The sequence below is a fragment of the Fukomys damarensis genome, unplaced genomic scaffold (assembly GCF_012274545.1).
Source record: "Fukomys damarensis isolate Sample0158 unplaced genomic scaffold, DMR_v1.0_HiC HiC_scaffold_12, whole genome shotgun sequence".
Taxonomy (NCBI): domain Eukaryota; kingdom Metazoa; phylum Chordata; class Mammalia; order Rodentia; family Bathyergidae; genus Fukomys; species Fukomys damarensis.
In genome coordinates, this window is record NW_022900924.1 from 516659 (window position 1) to 542082 (window position 25424).

The 25424-nt window shown below is 47.7% G+C and overlaps 1 protein-coding gene across 4 annotated transcripts in view; it reads left to right on the forward strand.

Annotated features, from left to right (window-relative positions):
• Myo18b (myosin XVIIIB) overlaps window positions 1-25424 on the forward strand; it is a 278729-nt gene that overhangs the window by 219163 nt on the left and 34142 nt on the right. For all 4 annotated transcript variants that reach the window (XM_033762282.1, XM_010603683.3, XM_010603687.2 and 1 more), the window contains exon 40: window positions 23828-23958. In XM_033762282.1, the coding sequence (XP_033618173.1) occupies window positions 23828-23958 (131 nt within the window). The remainder of the gene's footprint in view (window positions 1-23827; window positions 23959-25424) is intronic.

Below are 25424 nucleotides of genomic sequence, written 5' to 3' on the forward strand. Positions count from 1 at the left end.
GGGGGATCGAACTCAGTTCCTTGTGCTTGTGAAGCAAGTACTGGAACCACCAAGCTAAATCCTTGGCCCTATATCACATAATTTTTAATAGCCATGTTTGACAAAAAGCTTGCAGAGTTCTTGACAATGTATTAGCTCTTGCCAGTCCGTCTGAGCCACTTCTAGCCACGCAATGACTTGGAGTCTCTTTGGAGTGGGGTACCCACTTCCTAGGTAGAAGAAGGAAATGGTGGAGTGGGAGGAAAGTTTGGAAGCAGAAGACCCTTTTATCAAATCTCATCACTCACTGATTGTCTTTCGTAAAGCAGAATTACTTCCCCATCAGAACTTGGTTGTGTGGAGCAAGTTCTTAACCTTGTATGTAACATGGGCACCGTCAAATCTACTCAAAAGGACTAAAGTAATTTGTGTCGTGCTGATTACTCAGCCTGTCTCATTATTGTCCCTAAAGACACATCAGCTGCTCTGTCTTTTACCTACTTTTTACTGTTTTTTGAGAGCCTGGCCACGTGTCGTAAGAATCTTGGAAAGCCCAAAGCCAGATTCTTTTGGTTTTGAGTTGTTTTAATTTCTTTACTTTGGTTTGTGCACCTACAGAGCCATGTTTCCAACCTCTAGATTGGAACAGGGTCCCTCTCACGAGCATTCATCCAACGCAGAGGTAAGATGTTCATTTGGAAAAGCGGCGAGTATTTCCCTTCTGCAAATGGTTCTGGACTTGAGCACATAAAGTTAAAAAGTCATTCCAGATGGAGGGCATTTAGGGCCACAAGCTGGGTGTAAATAACACATTTTATTGCTCTCCTGACAGGCAGATAGCTCTCCTAATTACTGTCCCGTTATCTTAGCATGATCCCAAATTGCCCAGCACGTTTATAAACTCCGTGCGCACAGACTGTGTTAGCTCTCCAGCCTTGTGGCCTTCCACATGCTCAGCGAGCCAGCAGAACACCCCGTGGGCACTTAGCCACTCCCCTGCTTCTTGCCACCATTTCCGGATTGCCCGCCCTGGCCACCACAAAGTTTTCTGTCCCAAGAAACTTGGTCCTAAAAGGGACTTAGGACCTGGTACCACCATCCCCAAGCATGTTTCTGAAATTGAATCTTCCAACTCCGTCTCAAATTCTGAATACACTCATCTCAATTCAGAAGGTGCTGTCATCTAATGAAATGAGTTTCTTTGCATCTGCCTCCAAGATGAGATGTTCCGATAATAAAAAATCTATTACCAAAAGCATACCTAGGAATAATTGGGTCTATTACTCCTCGTCTTGTGGCTTTGTTTTTGCATTGGAAACAGGCTTTCCGCAATTAATCAGAATTTAAAGTTGCTAATACCAATTACACATAATGCACTGCATCTCAAGTTGGCAAACAGAGGAGCAGATACTAATCTTATCCCCTGAGACTTCATCAATTGAACTTTTGTCAGTTTAGACTTGCTGCAAATTAGAGTGACTTAACTCCACAGTGTTAATCACTTAAAAAAGAAAGAGGGGGTATTGATTGAATACTGCAGGTGTACATTCAATTATTCAAATAAATCCAATTCAAATCATTTAGATGAGGTTATGCTTCCCTTAGCTCATGTCGAGGAGGCCTGTGAAGTTTAGTCTTCATAGTAGAGAAACCAGCATTGATGCCATCCGCCATCTTTAGAAAATACTGGTCCCGAGGAAATGCAAGGACTCCACAATTACTCTTAAATTCATTTCCAAATAGTAATTCGGTTTAAAGCATAATTCTTCTTTTTCCGGTGGTGTTTCTTTTGCTGAGCTTAAACAGCAAGAAGAAAGCACCCAAGAACTCAATGGCAGACTCAGCCATGGGAAAGCGAAAGTGGTCTTACTGGGAGAATTTATTATTCTGGAATTGGAAACGTATGGAGGTGGGAAAAGACAAGTGAATTTGTCAAATTATAGCTCTCTTAGTTGTAAGTGGCTAACAAAATTCAAATTGATTTCTGCAAAAGGGCATTGATCAGTTCAGGTCATGATGAAGTCTAATGGCCCCTGGTTTCAGACCCTATGGAATTTAGGAACTCAGGCGACCAATCAGGACCTGTGTATCTCGTGGAATGATCAAATCAGGCTAATTAGCATACCCATCACTTCCGAGACTAATTATTTCTTTGTGGTGAGAACCTTTTAAATTCTCTCTTTTATTTATTTTGAAATAGTACACTAACTGTAGCCATCTTGCGGTACAACAGAGCAGCAGAACTCACTATTGCTTTGTTTGTGACTTTGCACTCATTGGTGTTATAGTGATAAGTGTAGCTTCTCTCCACCGCTCTTTTAAGTCTGCAGCTGGTGCAGATCTGTGGTCATTAGAAGCACAGCTAGCTCCCCATTGGGTCTTATCTGCCTTCACACCCCAACCCCTGAGGCTGCGCTGTAAAATGCAACTTGATAAATGCATGGTCAGATTGGCCTGACTTTCTGCTTCTTTGAAAATAAAGTTTTATTGGAACATAATCACAATTATTGACATGCTGTATATTGCTACTTTTGTGCTGCAGTGGCAGATGTGTTTGTGACAGAGACCATTTGGCCCATAAAGTCTAAAGTAGTTGCTATTCATCACTGTACTGAAAAACTTTCTTGCCTTTCCCCGAGGACATTGCTTAATACATAGGAGGCTCAAAATCGCCAGCGGAGAGAAAAGCTTGACAGAGCACAGGCAGGACTGGGAGCCAGGAGGCTTGGACGCACATCTCAGTGCCACCTGTGCCTCACTGTGTGGCTGTGGTCAGGCTCTTGCCTTCGTGGCTGTCTGGTCTTATAAAGTGGGCAGAGCCTCTGCGGCTCTTCCCCAGCATTGCAGGAAGATTTAATGAGACAGTGCGTTTAAATGCTTGTCTCAGTGCCTGACGCGAAGCAACCCCCCTGTTATCATCACAGTCATTGTTATCATCCTCTTCGTCCTCCTCGCCACTGCCATGACCATCGTCACCATCATCATCACCATCACCGAGATCATCATCATATTGCCATCGTCTCCCCCCACCAAGACCACCACCATCGCCCCCACCACCATCATCTCAGTGAGACCCAAATCAGAGAGCACCAGAGCCCCTTAAGAGTAGGTAAGCTCTGAGCTTCAGGCCAGTGGTTCAGTGGTGGGTCATTTCCAGTTTTATATTTTTGGGGCCTGCATCCCAAATGCTGTGCCCCCAGCCCTGTGACCTGTGGTTCCAAGATGCTGCCTCTTTATGTTCAGTGTCCTGGGCATCAGCTCCGTTGGAATTCTTCCCTTCCCCATCCCTGCCTCGGCTGCATTCCAGGTACATGTCACCTCTGCCGCCTGCTTAGAAAATTAGAATCAACACATTCATTTCTTTAACAGCATTCTCTTCTCCCCTTGCAAAGTTTTCAAATGGAAAAAGAAAGGCGAAAAGGAGCTACATCTGTCCTTGTTCAGGCAATTTGCAGCTGTCCATGGCTGACATCCATTTCAGTGGAGAGGACGTGGTCATGGTCTGTTATTAAAGTTTGGCACTGCCTTAGAGACAGAGCATGCTGCATCACAAACACACAGTTGGGGGAAATCCTTCAGCCTCCTGCTTTTCCGAGCTAATTGCTTGGTGGATGAGCAGAAAAAAAGACTGGTGTCACTTTTCAGCAGACAAAGGAAAGAACATAAGATGGTTTTCACCTCTTCCTCAGAGCCTGCTGGGGTTGGGTTCAGGCAGCAACAGGATCCTGTGTTCCAAGGGTCAACAAATATCTTCTACAAAGGGCCGGGCAGTAAATACCCTGGATTTTGTGGACCGTACCATCCCTACCACAACAATTAAACTCTGCCATTGTAGCACAAAAGCAACCATGGAAAGTACACAAATAGATGGTGTGCTTATCTTCCAATAAAACTTTATTTAACAAAACAGATGGTGGACTGGATTTGGCCCATAAGCTGCAGTCTGCCTGCTCCTGCTCTACAGAGCTCCAGTTCTTTCAGGCTGTGTCTTGGGCCAGTCGCCTGTCCTCCCTGAGCCTCAGATATCTCATTTCTAAAGTGGCTCATAAGGAAACCAGAAGATTAAAAGAGTGTCTTTCACATATGAAGCGTTTGGTAAATTATAACTGCCCCAAGTAACCATGCCTCAGCCCTGCTGAAAAGCAAGGGAGTAAGAAGACTGAACAGAGAAGGTGGTCTGCTTTCCTGCTGGCCCCTGCCTTCGTCACAGCTCAGTGATGCACATCTTCGTGTAGCTCATTTGAAAGTCAAGCAGCTCTGAATTTTCAAGGATGGTCCTGTTGCTTTTGGTTTCTGCAGGTGCCCTCTCAGGCCAAGATGCCTCTACTGGCTTAGTGTATTCCATCTTGATCACAAAAGGCCCGAACCCCATTGGGAAACCTCAAGTGCACACACTGAGATTGTCCTTATGCACTCCCCTCCTTAGAGTTGTGCTGTAGTTCATTGTTGGGCCAAGCTTCAAGACCTTGTGTCTGCCAGTCAAGGACACAGTGCATCAAATGTAATCATTAAGATTGCATTTTAACTGGTATGACTTCCTGGTGGCATTCTGGGGCCAATTCAGACATCTGTCTGGTGATAACTAATAATTAAGATTCACTTAACCTGGGCAAGGGAAAAATGATTGTTCTTTATACGAAAAGTACGAGCAGAATCTTGACTCATGACTCTATGGGTTGTTTCTGCTACGGGTGTCAGCTGGAGGCTAAATATAAATTGGGTCATGAATGTATAGCTTACATTTGCTTATTGCCATGGTTAATGATCACTTATACAATGGTTTATTATTTATGCCAGGCCTAAGTATATTTTATGCTTCCCATCACTGGATTCTTCCAAATTCCCTGTGCCTTAGGACTTTGCTTGTCAAAGTAGGTATCTATAGAGACCGGCATTCTTAGCTGTAGGATTCTCAGGCTCTTCCTGCACTTCTGAGTCACAACTGTGACCCATAATAAGATTCCCCAGATGACTTTCGTGCTCAGGAGGAGCTCTAACATAGACATTTTATGGTGACTATTAGAGGGAAGGGGACCGAGGCTGAGCGAGGTAAGAACCAGAACTTCCTCTGACCCAGATCTTCGCACATGGTTTGCTATGTACTTCAGTTACAATTCCTGCCTCTGAATTACTGATTTCATTGTTTTACTGCTCTGTGATTTTCCTCAACTCTGCCACTTCCTGTTCCTGGATGTCACTTTCTTCTGGATGCTTCTAGTGTGGGCTCTAAAGTATTCCCGGTAGGTGTTCTTGCTGCCTGTTGAGTGACTCTGTGACATATTTGATATGAAAAACTGGTAGTTAACTCTTAGAAACCAAGTGATTTTTTGGTGGTTGTCAGTATCCATTAAGTGAGTTTCCTAGGCACCTGTGCCCTTTGGCTCTTTAGAACGTGGAACAATAGCACCTTTCAGAATCTTTGAAACACTGGGTGTGGAAACGTAGGACCCGATGGCTGTTAGTTTAGAGTCTTTCCAGTTGACTCTCATGACAATTGCAGCAGACAGAGCAGGTGAAACATAATGGTTTCCCCAGATTATTTTTCATGTCACTGTTATGCAAGCAAATACCCCTGGATGGTGTTATTCAGGGTGATAGCTACCAGCCCCATAGGGCTATTTAAATTTAAGTTGAATAAAGTAACATAAGATTTAAAATTCATTCCTTCATTTGCACTGACCACATATGACGTGCTCAGCAGCCTCCCGTGGCCACCATATTGGGCTGTAGGCACGTCTGGAAGCCACATAGCCATTGAGTACCGTCTAAGTTCCTATTCTTTGTTCCCACCCTATTTTCTGTCCCTTTGAAGGTCCCTCCCCAGGTTCGAGCTCCATTTCTAGTTCCATTTTTACTCACATGTGGTTCTTCTCATTAATCATATCATGGACCTAAAGAGCAAAGCCTGTTTTTGGAGAAACCAAGAGCAAGTACATGGACAACTGGTCTCATTTGTCTCTTACTGTCTTTGGGTCACATCTCAATTATGCCTTGTTCTCGGGATGGTGAGAACACAAACATTGTCATCCCTCATCTGTGTTTTATCCATTTTCCTCACAAGGTACTACCAATCTGTGTCTTTTTAAAAGCTACTTTACTGGGCTGGGGATTTAGCTCAGTGGCACCACGCCTGCTCCACAAGCGCAAGGTCCTGAGTTCGATCCCTGGTACCAAAACAAACAAACCAAAAAATTTACTAGCTAAACTCTTCTATGTCTGCTTATTAACTTTCATGCTTTTCCCTCTTCTAATGCAACAACATCATCAACACATGTGGCTACTCAGAGTTCATACCCATAGGATTTTAGCATTTAGAATGATTGCATCTTAGAACTTTGATATATAAGGCCTTGGAATTTTCAAGCCAAGGCATCTTAGGAAAGAGTGAATTATGAATCATTGGGTACACAAATTAGTAAATTTTTAAGCTGACCCTTATGAATTTGATGTTCTTATAGGTAAGATATGGTTGGACAGGGTTGATTTAATATACCTTAACTTAATAGAACGATGCAATATTGAAACCTATATGTTCTTAGGTTGCTAACTTCCTAATGGTATAAATTTTGTAACTTTAGATTTTTTTTTTTTGTGCCTGGGATTGAACTCAGGACCTTGAGCTTGTGAGGCAGGTGCAGGGCTACTGAGCTACATCTCCAGTTCCTGGAGCTTTAAAATTTTAAAACAAAGACCAGTAATTTTTTTCTGCTAAGCCAGAGAGTAAATATTTACATATTTGCAGGTCACAGAATCTCTGACTCAGTCTATGAACTCTGCCTGAAAAGAATCAGGGATGATGCAAAAATGAAAAGCTGGATTCTAACACAATTTTATTTTTAAAAACAGGTGGCAGGCCAAATTTGATCCATGAGATATTGTCTGGTGCCCTGTTTTGGATCATAAAACTAAAAGGGTCCCATCAAACAGTAGGGTTTGCACAGAATATGCACTGACTCACCTCCAGCAGTTCCCAGGGACCCATTCACACGTGGAGTCAGTCTAAGGACGCTTTGCTTGGTTCAGCCCACTGTCCCTCCCAGGGTGCTTCTAGTCCCCAGAAAGGTCATGAGGAGAAAAAGGCGCCTTTGACGGCTGTGTCCGAAGTGGTCCCCGGCACTGGGAGAAAGTCACAGAACTGTATCCCAGAGCTGAAGGAAAAATAACTGGAGGCCCTCAGAATCGACGCCTGGCTTCCAGAGCGCTGCTCAGTCCCATCAGCCGAAGCTCTCAATCAGACGTGGGAGATGCTCCCGAATGCCTGGGAGGGCAGAATTGATGGAGCTGCGAGCACTGGCGGGCCCCAGCTGTGAGGTGAATTTGATGAGGCTGTTCTTGCAAGAGGCACGCACAGTCTGGCCATAATCTGGAGATGTGGCGGGAAGAGAGAGCACACCGCTTAGCAGTTGTTTTTCTTTCCTGCTGAGTCAATAAATGGATAAATGGACCATGAGTGGCCAAGTGGCTCTTATAATTTCAGACTCCATCAAAAGGAAGATCACAAAAGTGTGTGGAGGTGGCTTCAAGCATCTTTATGTTGCACCGCGGTGAGCCCAGCTGCCTGATGTCCCAGTCTGAGAGGTGTCTGAGAGGAGGGTGGGGAGCAGTCTGAGACCAACCCTGATTGCAGGTCTGCTGTCAGACAGGCACTGTGCACGGTGCTTTGCCTGCACCACCTAATTAAATCTGCATCTTTTTATTTCCATTTCATACATTTCAGGAGAGAGACTTTGAGGAGCTAAGGTGCTTACCCATGGCCAGATAGCTAGGGAACAGTAGCACCAGGGTACATATGCAGTGAGGGTCAGACTCCAAAGCCTCTGCTCTGAACTATGGAGCTGGCATCCTCTGGAATCACCTGCACGTGCATCACTTGGAAATGTGTGAGGATGTAGAGTCTGACTTGGTACATTTGTGGCAAGGCCTGGGAATCTGCATTTTCAACCAGCAACCGGGAGACAGAGCTGGCCCAAGGCTCTTTATTTGAGGTAGCTGATGTTGTATTATACTCTTCCTCCATCCACACCCCCTGAGTCACAGGAGAGGGAGGTTTTTAGGTGGGTTCATGCAGCAAGAAGTGGTTTGTCCAGGATTTGAATTCTTCTCTGCCTGACTCCAGAATGTCCAACTTTTCTAAAATGAAGCCTGCTGCCCTCAGCTAGGCTCTTAGCTGCGAATTATTTTGCCCTCCTTGAACACATAGCAATCTCTGGAGACATTTTGCTCACACAGTAAGGAGGGAGGAGGTGCTGCCAAACACTCTGAGGTGCCCATGGCAGACCTAATGCCCAAAACAAAAGACCATCAATGGAGAAAGCTTGTTTTCCAGATTAGTGGAGTTTGTTCCAGAAAATAAATTCCTCAGTCTCACTCAAAAGTGATCATGAAGGAAAGCCAGCCCTAACAATCAATACAGTCCATTCTGCAATGTGTAGGCGGGGCTCCTACAAGTTCGAGATGAGGCTGTACTGTTTGGGACTCTGGAGCATCCTCTAGCTCAGCAGATGGAAGCCCATCAGGTCCAGAAATCCTGTTTTGTTCTCAGCCATTACCATGCCTGGCTGCATGCTGTTTATTGGAGTCTTTTGCTGTCTGTGTCACACGTACCTTTCTCTGACAGGAGCCCCTGGCTCACCTCGTTCCTCATTGAGACAGTATCGATTCTGGTCATACCCTAGGGAAGCCAGAATCTGGCATTGATCACCTATGCCATCAGCTCCATCCCCCATTCTCCCTGAGTGATTCTTGGGGGGAACAGATGTCACAATACAAGGCAATCGATGAGGGCGGTTTTCCTGAGGCAGTGCTTCTCTCCCTGTCTGGAGTTCATCGGGGGTGTTTCTTTGACTTGTGAGGAACACTGGCTGGGGCTTGCAGTGCTATAGGAAGAGGGAAGAAGCCATGTGATAAATACTGTCATGTGTCCCCTGACACCGGAAGTACGTCATGAGACACACATTGTCAGGTGACTTCTCTCACTCAGACCTCACCTGAACCTACAGGATGTAAGTTCATCACTCCCTGCGGCCTTTGATGGGACCAAAAGTCACAGTAAATGAGAGATGTAGGAGGCTGCTCATGGGGTAGCCTGGAAGACTGTTTTGTAGTCAGCATTTTTTGTTAAGTAGAAGGAACACACTCTAAGACAATGACTAAGAGTGTAGCATAGTAAACAAACCAGCAGTGCAGTTGTTTGTCATCGTTACGTCCTCGTGTACTGCACGTAATCATGTGTGCTGTGCTTTCTCACAATGGCGGGTAATTTTGTCAGCACCAGTGCCGCCTCAGACACATCAGTATTGTACTGTGCTGCCACTTGATGTTGGCTGTAACATTGCTCACCCAAGAGGGTTTCACAGCCCTGTCAGAATTTTACAGCTCCACTGTCCTCTTGGTGGCCCGTTGTTGGCTGAAATACCCGTGTGCACAGCACTTCCGTGTTGATCCCGAGAGCAGGCTGCTCCTGAAGAGAACTCGAACCTTGCCTCACTCCATCCTGAAGGTAGAGGAAGGCGCTGCAGCGTGGAGGTGGACCCTGGGATGGGTTTGTGAGGTCTGAGGAGTCATACAGATGTGAGCTGGCTTCACGATCTCGAGCATTTCACTTGTCTCCAACTTGCATAGCTTTTATGCAAGGGACAACCTTCCGACTCTTGTATCTGTGAGCTAGGCTTGCAGTCCCCAGGCACGTCTCTCCTGGGACTGATTTAAGTAGCTAGTGCCTGGCCTACAGTGGTTCAGCTTAGGAGTTTTCAACCTCACGGTGGTGTGAAATCTTCTATGTTCTCAATCAAAACCACTCTTTGAATTTGGATCATCTCCCAGGGTAACCATAGGCAGAGTATGATCCTCTCTCCATACCCTGGGCATTGTCCGTGAGCCGCAGCCCCATTCAGCCCCCTGAAATCATGCTGGAAACAACTGAAACTCTACAGTGTGCCATGTTGCTGAGCTAGGATGTTCAGTATAGGTCAGGTATTCAGTGCATGTACAGTTTAGGATCTTTTTCAACCAATAATGGTTTTATTGGGACAGAAGCACACTGTAAGTCAAGGAGCATCTGTATGTACACAGTAACGTGGTTAAGGCCTAATGCGACCTGGGATTGGCAGTTGGTTTTACTTAAATCTTGGGCACACCCATGTGTCTTGTGACTTGACAGTAAGGGAACAGGATGTAGCATGGGCATATTCTGGTGGAGAGGGGACAGGAAAAGTGCTGGAGCATGAAAAGAATGTGGCAGGGGGAAGCAGAGCTGAGTGTACTTAGTGGAGATTCACAGAGTGGAGGGGCACAGGGGAAATGGGTGAGGGGAAAAGCATCAGAACAGAGGAGACCCTCCAACTTTTTACTTTCACAAGCTGTCACCCAGGGGTTCAGAGGCAGGAAAGTGAACTGAGGGGTATTGAGCACTTTCAGCGTGTCAGGCACTAGCCCCCCAGCATAGACATGCAGTCTTCCTTCCCAGGTTGCAGGTGGGAAAACTGGGTGTTATGGACGACGGGACTTGCCCGGGGTCCCACCGTACATGTTGGAGCTGGGCTGTAAGCCCACGTCTTGTGTGAACTGAACGCCCACATTTGTAAGACCTGAGAATACCGCCCAAGTGTGAATTTAGAGCTGGATGATTTTACAGCTGGAATATTTCTGGAGTCACTTCTAAGTTCAGGGCATTGCTCTGGGCATTTGGGATGTGTGGCCGAGCACGGTCCTACTTACAAGGAGCTTGATGTAACAGTGAGAAACTGAAAAATAATTGCTATACAAGCTGATAGGAAATGTGCCTACCTTTGTGGCTTGTGCTGATGCTGGGGTCGCTGAGACCAAAGGGGCTCCCCAAGGAAGCCAGAGGAGGTAACTGTGGCATGGGTCTTGAAGGATAAGTAGGAGTTCGCTTTTGAGATAAGGGACCAAGCAGGAAAGAACATGGTAGATCCTAAGGCACAGGAATGTGAAGAGTGTGGTGTGGTTGGGAGCTGGAGGAGCTGTGGGGATTACTGGTATGTGGGGAATGAGCCTTGCAGGAAGACTGTAGAGGGCTTTGCATGCTAAACAGTGCTGTTCAAATGGGGAGCCACTTGAGGTCTTTAAGCTGGGCAGTGTCAGGATGAAAGGGATTCCCTCCTGGGCACTTTGAGCAGTATGGAGGGGAGAGCAATCTGGATGGAAGAGAAGGGCGCCAACCCCAGAAAGACTGGATCTTCAGGAGGTGAGGGGGGACTGAATTTATGATGAGAACGGACAGCAAGAGAGAGACGCAAGAGGCTATCAGGGCAGTGTATTGACAAGAGAGTTCCCTAGGCCAGAGGAGGGACAAGTAATACGTTATTCCCCTGCTCACCTCTCTGGATAAAAACCCAGTGGCCACTGGGGAAGTCTGTGTCCAGTTTCCCCATTTTTGCAATCACATGAGCCAGTGGGCTGAGAAGAAATAGGAGGTGCATTTCCATTTAAATAGCAGTAAGACCTGTCAGAGGTGGCTTGGTAATTACCGGCAGGAACAATGGCGCTGTGATGTACAAGTGTCATGTCGCTATATGCTGTGCAGATAATTTCTGCATTTGAGACTTAATTATATTGATATAATTATTCTCCTGTCAGGAAAAATGGGTAGTTTAGATAGGCGATATTCATGTTGGAGCAGAGAAGTGAAATACCTCTTTTCTTTAATCAGGGAGCGGTTGGGTGGGCGACTCCGGTCAGGATGTCTGATTGAGACTGGGGCCTTTGTGAAGTCTGCTGTGTGTCACCTTTGGGGAGGTTCATTTCCAGCTCCAGCCCTCCCTCTTCTCTATCAGAGGCTGCTGCAGCAGAAGTCATAGTCTGGAGGGAGTTTTCAGGGCCGGGAAAGGCAAGAGTTCTGTCGAGTTAGAGCTCTGGAGCACTTGAGAATGGAGGTTGGTCAGTTTGTTTAATTTGCAAACCTTGTGATGGCAGGACCCCAGGCAGAGCTGAGCACTGACACCTTGAAGCTGGCTCCTCCTTCCCCCCATCTCCATCCGTGTCTTGCAGACAGCCAGCCATATCCCCCTCCTGTGATGGCCCAAAGAATCTCTGCCTTGCACTCCTTCTCATCCGTCAGGGAGAGCGGAGACCCCAAAGGTCGAGTACGAAGAAGACTTCATTACTGGAGGATTGGTCTTTGGCACCACAGTACCTTAAACAGGTGGCGCCTGGGCTTGGGCAGAAATAGCCCATCAGAAGTGAGCGAAAGGGGGGCAGGACTGATGTTCCACGCAATGGGCCTCAGTGGAAAGACCTGGCTTCTGCTTCTCTCTCTGCCACCCCTGGCCTGTGGCTCCCTAGTTTGAGCCTCAGTTGAGTCCTTGGTCTACAGAACTGCATGAGGGCCTTCTGCCTGCCCTTAGCCATTCCCATGGCAGTATCAGAATCTTTGACTTTCTGCAGGTGAGATCTTTATCACCTAGGTTTTAAACAACTCAAGTTGCCTAATTGCTAACTTTCCAGAAAGCTATAAAGGCCTTAGGGCAACAGCTGGGGGCATTTTGAAACAGTCAGCTTGACATAGAAGAAGAGAAAGGAAAGATTGCCAGCAGGTGCCTGGAGCCCAGAGCTCTTTCTTCAGTCTCAAGATAACAAGGCAGGGGGACTTGGGTGATGGTGTAGCTCCGAAGTTCCCTGCTTGTCTGCGTAGCTAACTCCATTCTGCCTTTAACAGGAAATCGTTTTACCTGAGTGTGTCATAGATTTTTCTGTACAAATACGTAGAAATGAACACAGGATGGAAACACACCGACATACTCATACATATTCATTGAGTAGTTATCCCAAAGTAACAGACTTAGGGTGAATTTTATGGTGGTTTTTTTTCCTCTTCTTTGCTATTTTATTTTCTAAACTCCCTATAGTGAGCCCTATTAAAACCAACAAAGCAAAGAAATGGTGTTTCAAAGAGAAAGAAGAATACTGTGTATTGACTCTCAGGCTGAATAACGAAGTGCTACAAGATGAATGACCTAGAACAGAAATGTGCTGTCTCATGGCTTGGGGTCCAGGAGTCAGAGGGACGGGGTTGGCAGGTCCATGCTCCCCTTGAAGGTGCTAGGGAAGAGACCATTCTACGCCTGCCTCCCAGTCTCTGATGGTTTGCTAGCAATTGTTGATGTTTCTTGGCTTATAGCTGCATCACTCTAATCCTCGGCCACCACGTGACTTTTATTCTGTGTTCCTCCACCTGGTTTTCTCTCTGCCCATCTCTGTGTCCGAGTCTCCTCTTCTAAGGACATCGGTCGGATTGCATTACAGCCCATCCAAATGACTTCATCCTAACTTCACGATCTGTGTAAAGACCTGGCCTCATTCTGAGTATCAGGGATGTGGATTTCTACTTATCTTTTCTGGGGACACCATTCCACGCCCAAACAGAAGAGCTCCTAGACATGAGAAGTTCAGGGAATGCTACAGGGTTTTCCTTTATGGGTAGGGGAGTCCATTGAAATGGGGCCTGACTGTAAAGAATGTTTTGGTGTTCTTGTGGTAGCCTGTCTCCAGCAGGTTTTCAGCCATATCCAGTCGGGTTCATGTGTTATATCTGAGTTGTCTGTGGGACCTGTAGCTTAGGTTCTGGTAGTGGTGATGGTGTGTGACTTCTGAGGCTAAACATTTAGCTAAAGACCTTTGGCTTCTGCCCTATTCTCTCTTCGATCCCTGGCCCTGAGAAACACTAGCCACGTGTCATGGGAATGCTTGGGCAGCTCAGCGGGGATCCCCTGAGGCAGAGAACTGAGCCCTGTGGTCCACAGCCACCTTCAGTGAGTGAGCTTCTTGGGAAAGGACCCTCCAGTATTGCAGCTTTCCTGTTGCTGCTGCAGCAAATAACCAGCTGTCCAAGATGAGTCTTAAGAGGTTAAAAATTAAAGTGTAAGCGTCTTGGGGTCCCAGGGACAGGCTGGACCTGCGGGCCCTTCTGCATGGCTCCATTCCCTGCTGCAGTCACACGTCGCTGTTCTCTCCCCAAGGACTCCTTGCCTCACTCTCCTAAGGACCCTTATGATTATATCTAGGGCCTCTGCGTGGAAAAGTCAGGATATTTTTCTCCAAGATTCTTTTGTTTTGTTTTGTTTTGTTGTTTTGGTTCCAGGGATCAAACTCTGGACCTTGGGCTTACGAGGTGGGCAGCAGAACCACTGAGTTAGATCCCTGGCTCCAATATTCTTAAATCACATCTGCAAGAGAGCTTTTATCGTGTGAGGTAACACATTTGCACGTTCCTGGGTTAGGGCATGAATATTGCTGAGCTTTTATTCAGCCTACCAATGACCTTGAGCCTGAACGGCCCAGTTAGGCAATTCTGAATTCCCAGCCGAGAAAGAACCATGAGATGACAAATATTTGATATTTCAAAACACTCGATGTCGAAGTGATTTTTATGCCGCAATAAATAACTAATATCGAATGGGGATTTGCAATCCAGCCCTTGAGTGTATAGCATTAGAAGTCATAATTCTGGATGCCTTGCAAATTTTTCCTCAAAAAAATATACATACAAAAAAGTGAGCAAATCTTGTAAGTGAACAGTGTGAGTAATGTGTACAAAGTGAAAAACCATTGTGCATCTTAAACAGCGAAGCTGAACTGATCTGATTATTTGCCTGCTTACTCTCAGAGTCATCCTTCCCCCTTCTCCACTCTGTTGTATTATTGAAAGAAACATTCACTGGTTGGCTTGCTTTCTGATAGGTTCAGCCAGTGAGAGGTGGTGATGGACACCTGGACAGGAGGAGGGCAGCTAGGATAGTTCTCCCTCCTTGGCTAGTGCCAAGCAGATCCCACTGGAAGTAAAGGCAAAACCATCTTCTACTGGGCAGCATTGCTGAGATTCACCTCCCACTGCTGAACTTACTTTTTGCCTTTCTTTCCAGCCCAAGGTTGGCAGTGCCTTCCTACTGCTGCTACTCTCTCTCGGTGGCTCAGCTTTTCCATGGGCCTGGGTTACTGGTTCCTTAAATTCTTTGGGTTGAATGGTTGGGTTGCTAACTGAGGCAGCCTCCTTCTGGACAGTGTATAATGTCCTTTCAGCTTCAATAAACACTGATTCTAGACTTTACTTTCTAAAAACCGAGGTTGCCCTAACTGTACAATACCTAGGCTTCTGATTTTCTGGTCTTTAACTTAGTAGGAAATGGGAGCTTTTGCTGCATGCCATGTATGTGTCATGGAGTTAGGGATGCCAAGTGTATGGTGTGTGATTTTATATCACTTCATTTGCTTCTTATAATAGCCTTTTGTCAGAGGATAATGTTGTTATTTCAACTGATGAGAATAGGAAAGTAAGACAGAAGAAGTAAGTTCCCCAGATCTCACAGTTGCTCCAGAGTCTCTCTGTTCTGAAGCGAGTGCTGCTGGGAGCAGCTCACCACGTGGGAGCAGTCTCTGTCTCTGCCCCTCCCCACCCACCAAGTGCAGGGTCCTCTCTTATGTGATTCATTTCAGCTTCTCTGTTCCATTGAGCACTCATACATTTTTAAGGAGAAATAAAGTCCCCGAAGCAACCCTCTAATATGGATGCCCTTTGACTTACACTGGCGCCCCTTCTCAATATGCCCATGATAAGTTAGAAATATCATGGCCAGGAGCGCATTTTATACACTTTCCCTACCTAGCATCCTGGCTCAGGAATGCCAGGGCGGTACACTGTAGAATTCTGGTTGTTTCTTCTGGTGACTTTAGAGCTGACTGGCAGCTGTGGCTCAGCATTGCAAGAGAGGATCCCACTGCATGTTGCCAGTCTGGGAAAGGATCCAAATTCAAGGTATGCTTTCTACCGAATGTATAATGGTTTTATACCTCCATAAAGTCAGAAAATCATAAGTTGAACCATCATTAAACTGAGGACCACTTGTATAAGTCCTTCAGGGATTTAGAAAGTAACCGCGAGAGGATTGATTTCCTTTAAGAAGTGGCAGAGTTGGGGGTTCTGGACAACCCTGGCAGATTACTGCAGGCCGTAACTGTGATGAGGGCTCAGTGCGGTGGGGCAGCAGTAGACGTTGTTCCCCACTTGCCCAAGTCTGTGCAGTAACCGAATAGATATGCCCACCGTGGTGGATAAAGGGCAAGAAAGAATCGTGTGTCAGCTTTCTGTGGCTGTTACAAAATGCTAGAGAAAAACAATTTAAAGGAGGCAAGTTTTATTTGGTGAATGGTTACTGTGTTAGTGAGTTTTCTCTTGTCGCTGAGACAAAGTACCCAACACCCGAACTTAAAGGGGGAAAAGTTTATTTGGCTCACAGTTCATAGAGGTTGCAGTTCATAACCAGCTGGCTCCAAGGCAGGGTGGCAGAGGGGCCACAGTTCATGGCAGCAGAACACAGCAGAAGCAACAAGGGACCTTGACAGCGTCTGTCTGCCCCCTTTATCCCATCTGGACTACAGGGATTAGGGCTGGGCCAAACCCATCACTTGAGTTTAGTGGCTGAGTAACCACACGTCCTTAACCCTAGCATCACACACTGCAGATTCAGCCACCTTCCTAAAAGACAGAGTGCGACTTTAAGGGGGACATCTAGAAACAAGGCGTGCAGTCATGGAAGTTCTAGTCCATGGCCAGCTGGCTCTATTGCTTCTAGGCTGCTGCAAGGCAGAAGTATCATGGCAGAGGAGTGTGGTAGAAAAAAGTTTTCTCACCTTAAGGCTGCCAGACAGCAAAAGGAGTAAGGAGGGAAAGGGTTTAGGGAAGAGATACTTCTTGGGCCAGGGATTTAGCTCAGCGGTTTGGTGGCCTGCCTCGCAAGCGCAAGGATACTTCTTCAAGAGCACGCCCCAGTGACATACAAGACCCAGCTCCTATTATCTTCAGCACATCCCCCAGTAATGCCGTCGGATTATGAATCCATCACTGGTTAAACCCTTTGATGAGATCAGAGCCCCCTTCCCAAAGCCCGTCCTCTGAACACCGCTCACGGGGACTGTCTCAGGCACTTTTCCACCACTGAGGCGTAACACCCAGTGCCCACGGCTGGAAGGAGGAGGAGTTTATTTGGGCTCATGTGACTGGGTGTCCCCAAAGGCAGAGGAGAAAATGCCCATGGTTTGTCAGTGAGAAGCCGAGAGAGATCGAGCGAGGAGGGAAAGCATAACACCTTTCAGGCTACACCCCCGTGGACTGATCCACTAATGAGAACCACACACCCACGACCCAGCCACGTCCCAAAAGGCCCACCTGTGGGTGCAGGAGGCTTTGCGGGACACGTTAGGTACAAACCATAAAAGGAGCCTTTGGGGTGCTTTCCATACCGAAGCCACAAGAGACTATTGGGTCTTTGGTGACCCTTCAGAAATGGGGAGGCCTCAGCTCAACTCTGCCTGCCACAGTGTAGCTGGGTTCCTTTGGGATCCGCTATGGTTTGTCCGTGCCACAGTTTGTGCTGAGGCATGGTGAGCTGGTGGGACCTTCAGGAAATGACTAGGTCTTTGTGAGGGACTGATGTTTTTCTCAGAGGAGTCAGCTCATACTCAGGGGCCTGTGTTGGTTACCTCAAAGATAGGTCATCACGGGGAAGCCTGGAACCATCCCTCACATCTGCCTGCTTCCTCTTCTGATTTACCATTTTTTTTTCCTGCTGTGCATGGAGCAGCACATGGGCTTCACCAGAAGCCAAGCAGACACTGGCTTTTGTGCTCTTGAATCTCCAGGAATGCAAGCCAAAACAAACCTCTTTTCTGTGTAAATTATTCAGTCTCAGGTGTTCTATTATAGTAACAGAAAATGAACTAAAGTAGAATCCTTGATGAGTCCTCTGAGTCTATTATCACACCATAGAAATAGCATAAAACAATGAATTTGCAGGGTGATTATGAGGAAAGGCCCTTACACAGTGATGACCGCATGCTCCCCAGTCCTCCGTTTTGCTGGAAGTCTGGCTCTTTTCCATGCTTCCGTGAGAGACTCTTGTGCAAACCTCTCGGGTTTTCTAAGGACCTCCTTACTCTTGCCTTTCCCCAAGTGGGATGAGGCATTTGTTGGTCATTCTCACTCTGTTGCTAGGTGTCCTTAGTGCTCTTGCCAGGAAGAACTCACAGGACTTTTAGTTTCCCCTGCAGCCACACTGCTCCCAGGCTAGTCACCCTTGGGAGCGAAGGCCGTTCTTCATATCCTTCCTTAAACCGAGACTCCCTCACCTCCAGACATCCTTGGATGAAGCAGAAACATTAGAGGGAAAGAGCTGTGGGCTGGATTCAGGAGGTGCCGGGCTTAGCGCCGGATCGTTTCTCAGTCGTGTGTCTCTGGCACAGGCTAATGGCGTAGCCACGCTGAGTCTCAGCCTGCTCATCTGTAAAGTGGGGACACTGAGGCTATGGGACTGCCTTCACTCTCGAGCAGGTAGATAAAGAGATTGTGCATTGTACAGCATGAGAAGAATAAAGCTCTTACTTTCTGGTGAAAAGAAAATTCACATTCTTTGCAGAATCTGGAGAAATGTAAAAAGGAAAAAAACAGAAACCACTTGATAGTTCATTAGGTAGAACAGCAATAATAGCCACTTCTTTGATGTAATATTCTTAAGTTACTTTCTGTTTCTGTGGTACTCGATTCTAAGGGGTTTTTGTAAGTGTGAAGTGATACAAGATATCTGAGCCATTTTCAGAGTACTTATGTATATGGGAGACATGCATGAATTTATCCATTCATTAATTCTACACGACTGTGTGTGTTCAGCATTAATTAAGCATGTGTTAGCTTTGAAGTGGTTGCATTATGTTCGGGTCCCTGGAGCCGACAGTTCCACAGCGCTGTAGTCTACCTACATCTGTGTGGGGATGAAGAGTGTTACTGTGTGGCTGTTAGCGGTGAAAGAAAGACAGGGTACTATATGCCCACCGATGCACGTATGATCGAAATACGAGTATGTGAGATCCAAGTCCCTTCGAAGCAGGAAGGCTGTGCTGATTATTGATCACACCAGCCCTTCTAAATGTGTAGATGAGATCGATGAAAGCAGCTGGGACTTTCTGCGTGTGTACGGAAACATACATTCTTGTGCACAACATGAGATCCTCGTCTGTCTTTATGAAGCGAAGAAAATAAGACGAATTTGGGTGTGGGTGTTTTGCGATGTCCGATCTCTAGTGTGAACCGTGTGGCACAGGTGAAATTCACTTTGAGAGCCGAGGGAGGCACCCTCCGGGAGAAGAGTACTGAGGTGTGAACGGCCTGTGCATTTGCCGGCAGGAGAAGGGCCTCAGAAGATTGAGATGCGCTGGGCAGAGAACACAGAAAGCAAACAATAGTTTTAAATAATAGCTTCTAGCTGAACATCATGAGAGGAGCTGATCTTAATTGCAACCATTAATTATGCGGTGAGGTGCTTCCCACATGGCCGACTCTAGAGGGCTTGCTCTTCTGGGGGAGTGGCCTGGAAGTTCTGAAGGCTCATAATTCTCTCCAGTGACGCTGGGGAGGCTGGCACCTGTGCCTTTTGCCTACTCTCCATATGCTATTGCTTTTTCTGTGCATGATACGTATTATGTGTGCATCGGTGAGCATAGAGTACGCCTGTCTTTCTTTCACCACTAATAGCCATGCAGTGGACACTCCATCCCCGTGCAGATGTTGGCGCCTGGTATGTGCTGGGCACCACCAGCTGTGTAGGTAGACTAGAGCGCTGCAGAACTGTCGGCTGCAGGGAGTGAGAGCTTTGTGTTTGTATGGCCTGAGCCCGGGTTGGGGTTGGCATTTAGCAGATACCCAGGAAATACTCATTGGATGAATGACTAGCAGGTGAATAGATAATCCACACGGTGGTTCACAAACACTTTTGTTTGTGAACAATTTGGTTTGCAAACAGAAGTGTTCGGCACAACTTTGTTTTTGCTTGTGGACTCTGCATGGGGTAGCAAACACCTACCAGAGCCATCTTTTCTGATGGCTTTCCATGTGGCCATCTTTTCCAGAATCAGGAAACAAAGGCAGTTTGTGAAGGGAGGCACCACAGTACTAGCATCTGTATATTCTGTGTGGCTGTTACAGTGCATCTATATCACTGCCTCGCAGTTTGATACATAGCCTGTGCTAGCGATGTGTTTCTTCATGGGTTTCTGCTATAAATTCATCTAAATTCCCAAATCACTTTATATATTAATTTCTCTTCACCCTCTAAGCTTCTCCATGCCCAGGTCTCCGCTGCAACAAAGGAGACCAAGCTCACGCCTGGCCTCAAAACAGACCTGTCTGCAAAGGGCAGCCTGAGCCTGTCCTGAGCTTTAATAATCAGGTATAATCTGTGTTTCTTGTACTTCCTGTTCTCTGGGGGTGGAAGAAAGCCTGACTCCCAGGCCTACGAGAGGTGCTTCCTCTGGGCCCCTTTCCTTGTGTCCCCCCTTTCTGTGCCTTGAGGAGTCCCCGAGGCGGACCTTTGCCCCAGGGAGACAGCCCAGGGCCCTGCATTGGTTACTTGCTGTGACTTGCTCTCTGTAATCAGCAGGCTCCATTTTGATTCTCAAGTTGAAGCAGGAAAATGTGCTGATTGCTGATTTCACAGACGCTGAGTTTCCCAAGCCCTATCTCAGGGGTGTCCTGCCAAGCCCCAGGCCTGTCCCTGGCAGGCGGTTGATGGGATGTGGCTAGTGGGAGAGAGGGACAAGTCCTTGTCACCTGAGGCTTCCTTGTTCTCAGTGATCCTCCCTCTGTCCAGCCGACACCTCCTCTGTGCTGCTTTTGTTTTTGGTTCCTGTGTTTTCTCTGCAGTAAAGTGAAAGGGCTTTGGAGCCAGAATCCTGGATTCCCAGCTCCTTATTTGCTGTATGTCTTTGGGAAGTCTTCTCAGTGACTCAGGGGACAATACGGTCCTTTGGGAGGCCCCCATCTTCCTCTGAAAATTAAGTGATAGTCATTGTTGGTTGTCTTCGGACTCCATCAGGTTCATTTACTCCTCACAGCTGTCCTCTGAAGGAGGGGTGACTACTGCCCTCCTTTTATTGATGAGATAAAGAAAGATCAGACAGGCTGAGTAACTTGCTCAAAGTCACACAGCCATTGATCAGCAGAGTTTGGATTCAATCTCCTGCAGCCCAGCTCCAGAGCCTTCTTTCACTGTCGAGAGATCATGGATCTGACTCATTTCAAGTACGGATTTCCTCAGCCTGCCCTGGTCAAGTCCCAACCCAAGCCATCCACCCCTGCAACAGAGCACTTGTCTCTGTCCCTCTCACCCTCTCTCCTGGAGGCTCCCTCAGGTTGAGACTTAGACATGTGCTGCTTCTGTGTGACCCTGACTTAGACAAAGTTTACCCAAACAGAACATGGAGGGGACACCTGTGTCCTTTTCCTATGTATGTGACCCAAAGAGTTCTCCCTGTAAAACCCCAGGACCTAGATGCTTGTCCCAGCTCTGTTTCACTGGGCCTGGATGGGTCATTTTGCTACTCTGGTCCTCAGCGTCCTTGACTTTAAGACGGATAATCATTTAGCCAATGTTTCTGGCATTCACTGTTCTGAGCCCCTGCTTCCTGGGGCCCGGATATGTTGGCTTCTAATAGGACTTAAGGCCAAAGTCCACATGTCTCTTTGTGTCTTCCAAAGACACGGAGGCCGTGCTTCCTGGAGGAATGCAGCTGGCCCCTAGTGACACCACTGTCCTGGGCCCTAGGCCAGAGCTGAGCTCCATAAGCTTCTGAGATTTCACACCCAGCCATCTGCTTTCCTAGGTGTGCACTGAGCTGACACATGGGTGCTGCAGGGTACACCCCTCGCTGTCCCTGTGTGTCCTTTATTTCCTCTCGGTGACACTGCCCTGCAGCCTGGGCCCCTGCCTCAGGTCGCCTCTCACCTCTTCCGTGCTGGGATGGGGGTTTTACAGCTGGCAGCTTCAGTCGGTTTTCCTGCACCGCCGGCCCTGCTCACACGTCCCTCCACGCCACCCTCCTCACCAGCGTGGCCCGGCCCCTGGCCTTGCTCAGACTTTGCGCGCTGCCTTTCTCTCTCTCCCCCTTCAAAACTGGAAAAGACTCAGAATTGCTCAAAAGACACAGACTCATAAAAATGAGATTAGACAAGCTAATCCACCAAGTGAGACGGAACATGTTCCTGTAATGAGGATCAGCTGTGTCCTTGCTGACTAATTTGGGGAGTGCACACGTAACCCCAGGAATATCGCTGCAGTGAGAGCCAGGAAGATAAGGGTTCAGATCCCAGCTCTGCTTCCTACTTGTCCTGAGTGACTAGGCTGGCCTCAGTTTCCTCATCTAAAGAAGATTACAGAAAATTCCTCTCTGGGCCTGGGAGCTGCCTGTGCCCACATAGCTAGTGAATTCATTGGGGAGCTGGGAAGTGCACCTGGATCTGGTCCAAATTCCTATTTGCTCAGCCCCTCTCTCAACTCTAGCTATGTGTACATTCCTTTCAACACATTGCAAAATAAGCTTTGAGTAGCGAGAACACATTAAAGGAAAAACCCCACCCAGAACCCCACTCCCTGCAACCTGTGAATATTCTTAGCTCTCCAAATGTCTTTCCCACGTGCATGTGTTATTGGTGTAGATTTGGGGCAATCTTCCTCTGTTCTATGATTCACATTTTTGCACGGACGCCATCCAGGTTTCTAGTCCTTGTTTCCAATGTTAACATCTGCGTGACAGCGTCCAGTTGAACCGCTGTGATTCTGCTGCTAACCCCCCCGCAGTGGCTGGGTGAGGAGGTGGCTTTCAGCTGTCCGCGTCATCAGGAGCAGTGCCCAAGCATCCTGGGGTGCATGGCTTTGCTTTGTGTTTTGATTTATTCCCGCCATAGGATTAATTTCCAAAGGGTGGGCTTCTGAGTTTAGCCCAGGGTTTCGGGTTCGGTACTGTGGACACTAGGCCAGGTGACTCTGTGGTGCGCACCGGAGGGTACTGGGCAGCATCCCCGGCCACCGACGGGATGCCCATAGGCTCCTCCAAGTTGTGACAACCCAAACTGTCTTTGGACATTGCCGCATGTCCCTGAGGGCACGGAATCACCCTTCCTCGACAGTCACGGCATTAGAGGGTGGAGGTATGAAACATGGGTTGTAAGTGAGAATGAGAGATTTTCTAGAGTCAGGATACAGTCTGATTAGTACAGTACTAGGGAGTACTGAGCATGGGGCACGAGCACTGAGTGGAGAGCCAGAGGCCCTGAGCCCCACTCCAGCACTGCATGCGGTCTTCACTCCTCAAGGTCTCGGTTCCTCGCCTGTGGAAAGGGCACAGCAGTCACGATGGACCTGCCAGGCCCTGGAGGAGTGACATGACGAATGCTTGCCCAGCACTGGCCACAGGAAGTGCTCAGTGAGGGCCATTCAGGTTTGCTTCTCTGCAGGAAGCACTGTTGGCTTTTCCATCTTTGTCACTGCTGTCTTTGGGGACAAAAAAAAAAAAAAGTGGCAGAGTCTGGGGGGTAGAGGTAAAAGGGAACTGTCCTGTTCTGTGGTCCTCACAGCCTCCTGCACCACATGCATCCTTAGGACTCAGCTTCCCAAGGCAGACTCTGGGGCCTTTCCTGGCTGGAAAGTTCACTCATCCGTCGGGAATGGGCTGGGTACTGCCTTGTGCGCAGCTGGCCCGGGTGTGATGCAAAGTCAGAGCTCAGCTCTGGGCTCAGGCGTACAGGGGGCAGCACCCTCACCTGGATGAGGGAGCTGTGCCTGTCTGGACTGTGCCAAGGAGCCTGCAGAGCCCTTCCCTCCTCTGCATAATGGGAAGCATCTGTCTGAGGCTCCTGTGAGCCCATCTGCAGTGAGAGCCAGGAATACTTGTCCCATAACGAGTGCCCAGTGGACACCAGGCTCAGCCCAGCGCATCTCCTCCCCCGGCAGTCATGAGTGGGTGCGAATCTCTGCCAAGGCCAATATGGGCTTGTGGTCTGTGTCTCCAGGAGAAGTATGTAGAAGAGCTCGGTGTGGTGAGGCAGACGCTGCAGACAGACCTGGAGACATCCATCCGGCGCATTGCTGACCTGCAGGCTGCCTTGGAGGAGGTGGTGTCCAGCGACAGTGATCCAGAGAGGTAACGTGCAAGCGACTAGGTGGGGCTGGACCCTGGAGGGTGCCACAATGTGGGCGTCAGTGGGCCCAAGGGCTTGTGTGCAGGGAAACCTGAAGGTGTCTGGGAGGTGGCGGTAAAAGGGGACCCCTTGGGTGGGTGGAGAGACTGCTACCCTGTGGGAATTGATGTCTTCTTGTTACTGCTGGGACCAGCTGGCCTTGCTCACCAAGTCTCAGGTGAAGCACCACGGCTGGAAAGTGAACTCCAGCATGTACAGCTAGGAAAGCTGTGTGTCCAGTCAGGCTCCAACTGTCTCGCTTATAAAGTGGGAAAAATAGTATTGGGATGAACCCCATGAAATTACCAAGATGAGACCATTTTGACCTGCAGACCAGAGGTCTCATCTGCCTGCGCATAGACTCACTAGAGTTCATGAACAACATCACTGAGAGTAATGCTGGGCTCTGTAAGTATAAAGCTACCTTTGTGCAAAATGATGAGTGCTGTTTTATGAAGACAGTGGGTGATCCAGAGATGCCAGTCAATTCAAAGGGCTGGGGGAACAAGACTATCCAAGCTCAAATGCTAGGGTTTCTCCTGTCTATCTCAAATGATAAGCCACTTCCTATCTTTCTTCCATCTTAAATTTCTACAGGTCACAGAATACAGAAGCCTGCTCAGCTAGAAGGAGCTTAAAGTGTCCCAGCTGGACACAGGGACCCAGGCTGTTCTGTCCCCCCACATAGCCAGAGCACCCTCTTCCCAGTAGCTGCCCTTAGAATCTCACCTTGTCGCTTCTTCTAGAACCACAGCTGCCAATCTTGCTGAAATTCTGTCCCAGACTACACAACACAGCCTGGGCAGTGGGGAAAGGCGTTTCCTTTGCATAGCTTTGCAGCAGGGAATCTGCAGATGCAGTTCCCCCCCCCCCAATACCTGCAGAGCCCTGCTAGTACCTCAGCAGCCTGCACTGGGAACCAGTGCTGTTTGATCTTCCTCTCTGGGAAGGCTGGTTTGTGCTTCAATCTGAACAAGCAAATCTCTGACACTGAAGTACTTGCATCTCTCTGTTGCTGGGAGGACCTTGGCCTTAGAGAAGTTCACATGCAGCAGATTAGCATAGTATATGGTGTTAGCTTTTTTTTTTTCCAGATCTTTACTATCCATACCTTTTTAAACAGAGATTCTCTCTCCCTTCAGAGAGAGGGAGATGGCTGCTGTCTACTAGAGGTGCAGGTGTGAGACAGGCCAGGAAAGCAGAGCGGGGCACTATTTGGCTCTGGTTTAGCCACTGGGAAGAAGGAGACATTTGTGTTAATGAGATGAGCATGCATAGTTAGGATAAAAGGCTATACATGGACAACCAGCATTGTACCACTGAGGGAAGACATCATTGGTGATTTTTTTCTTTGAGTATATTTTCAAAAATCTGTGCAGTGAGTGTGTGTGTGTGTGTGTGTGTGTGTGTGTGTGTGTATATATATATA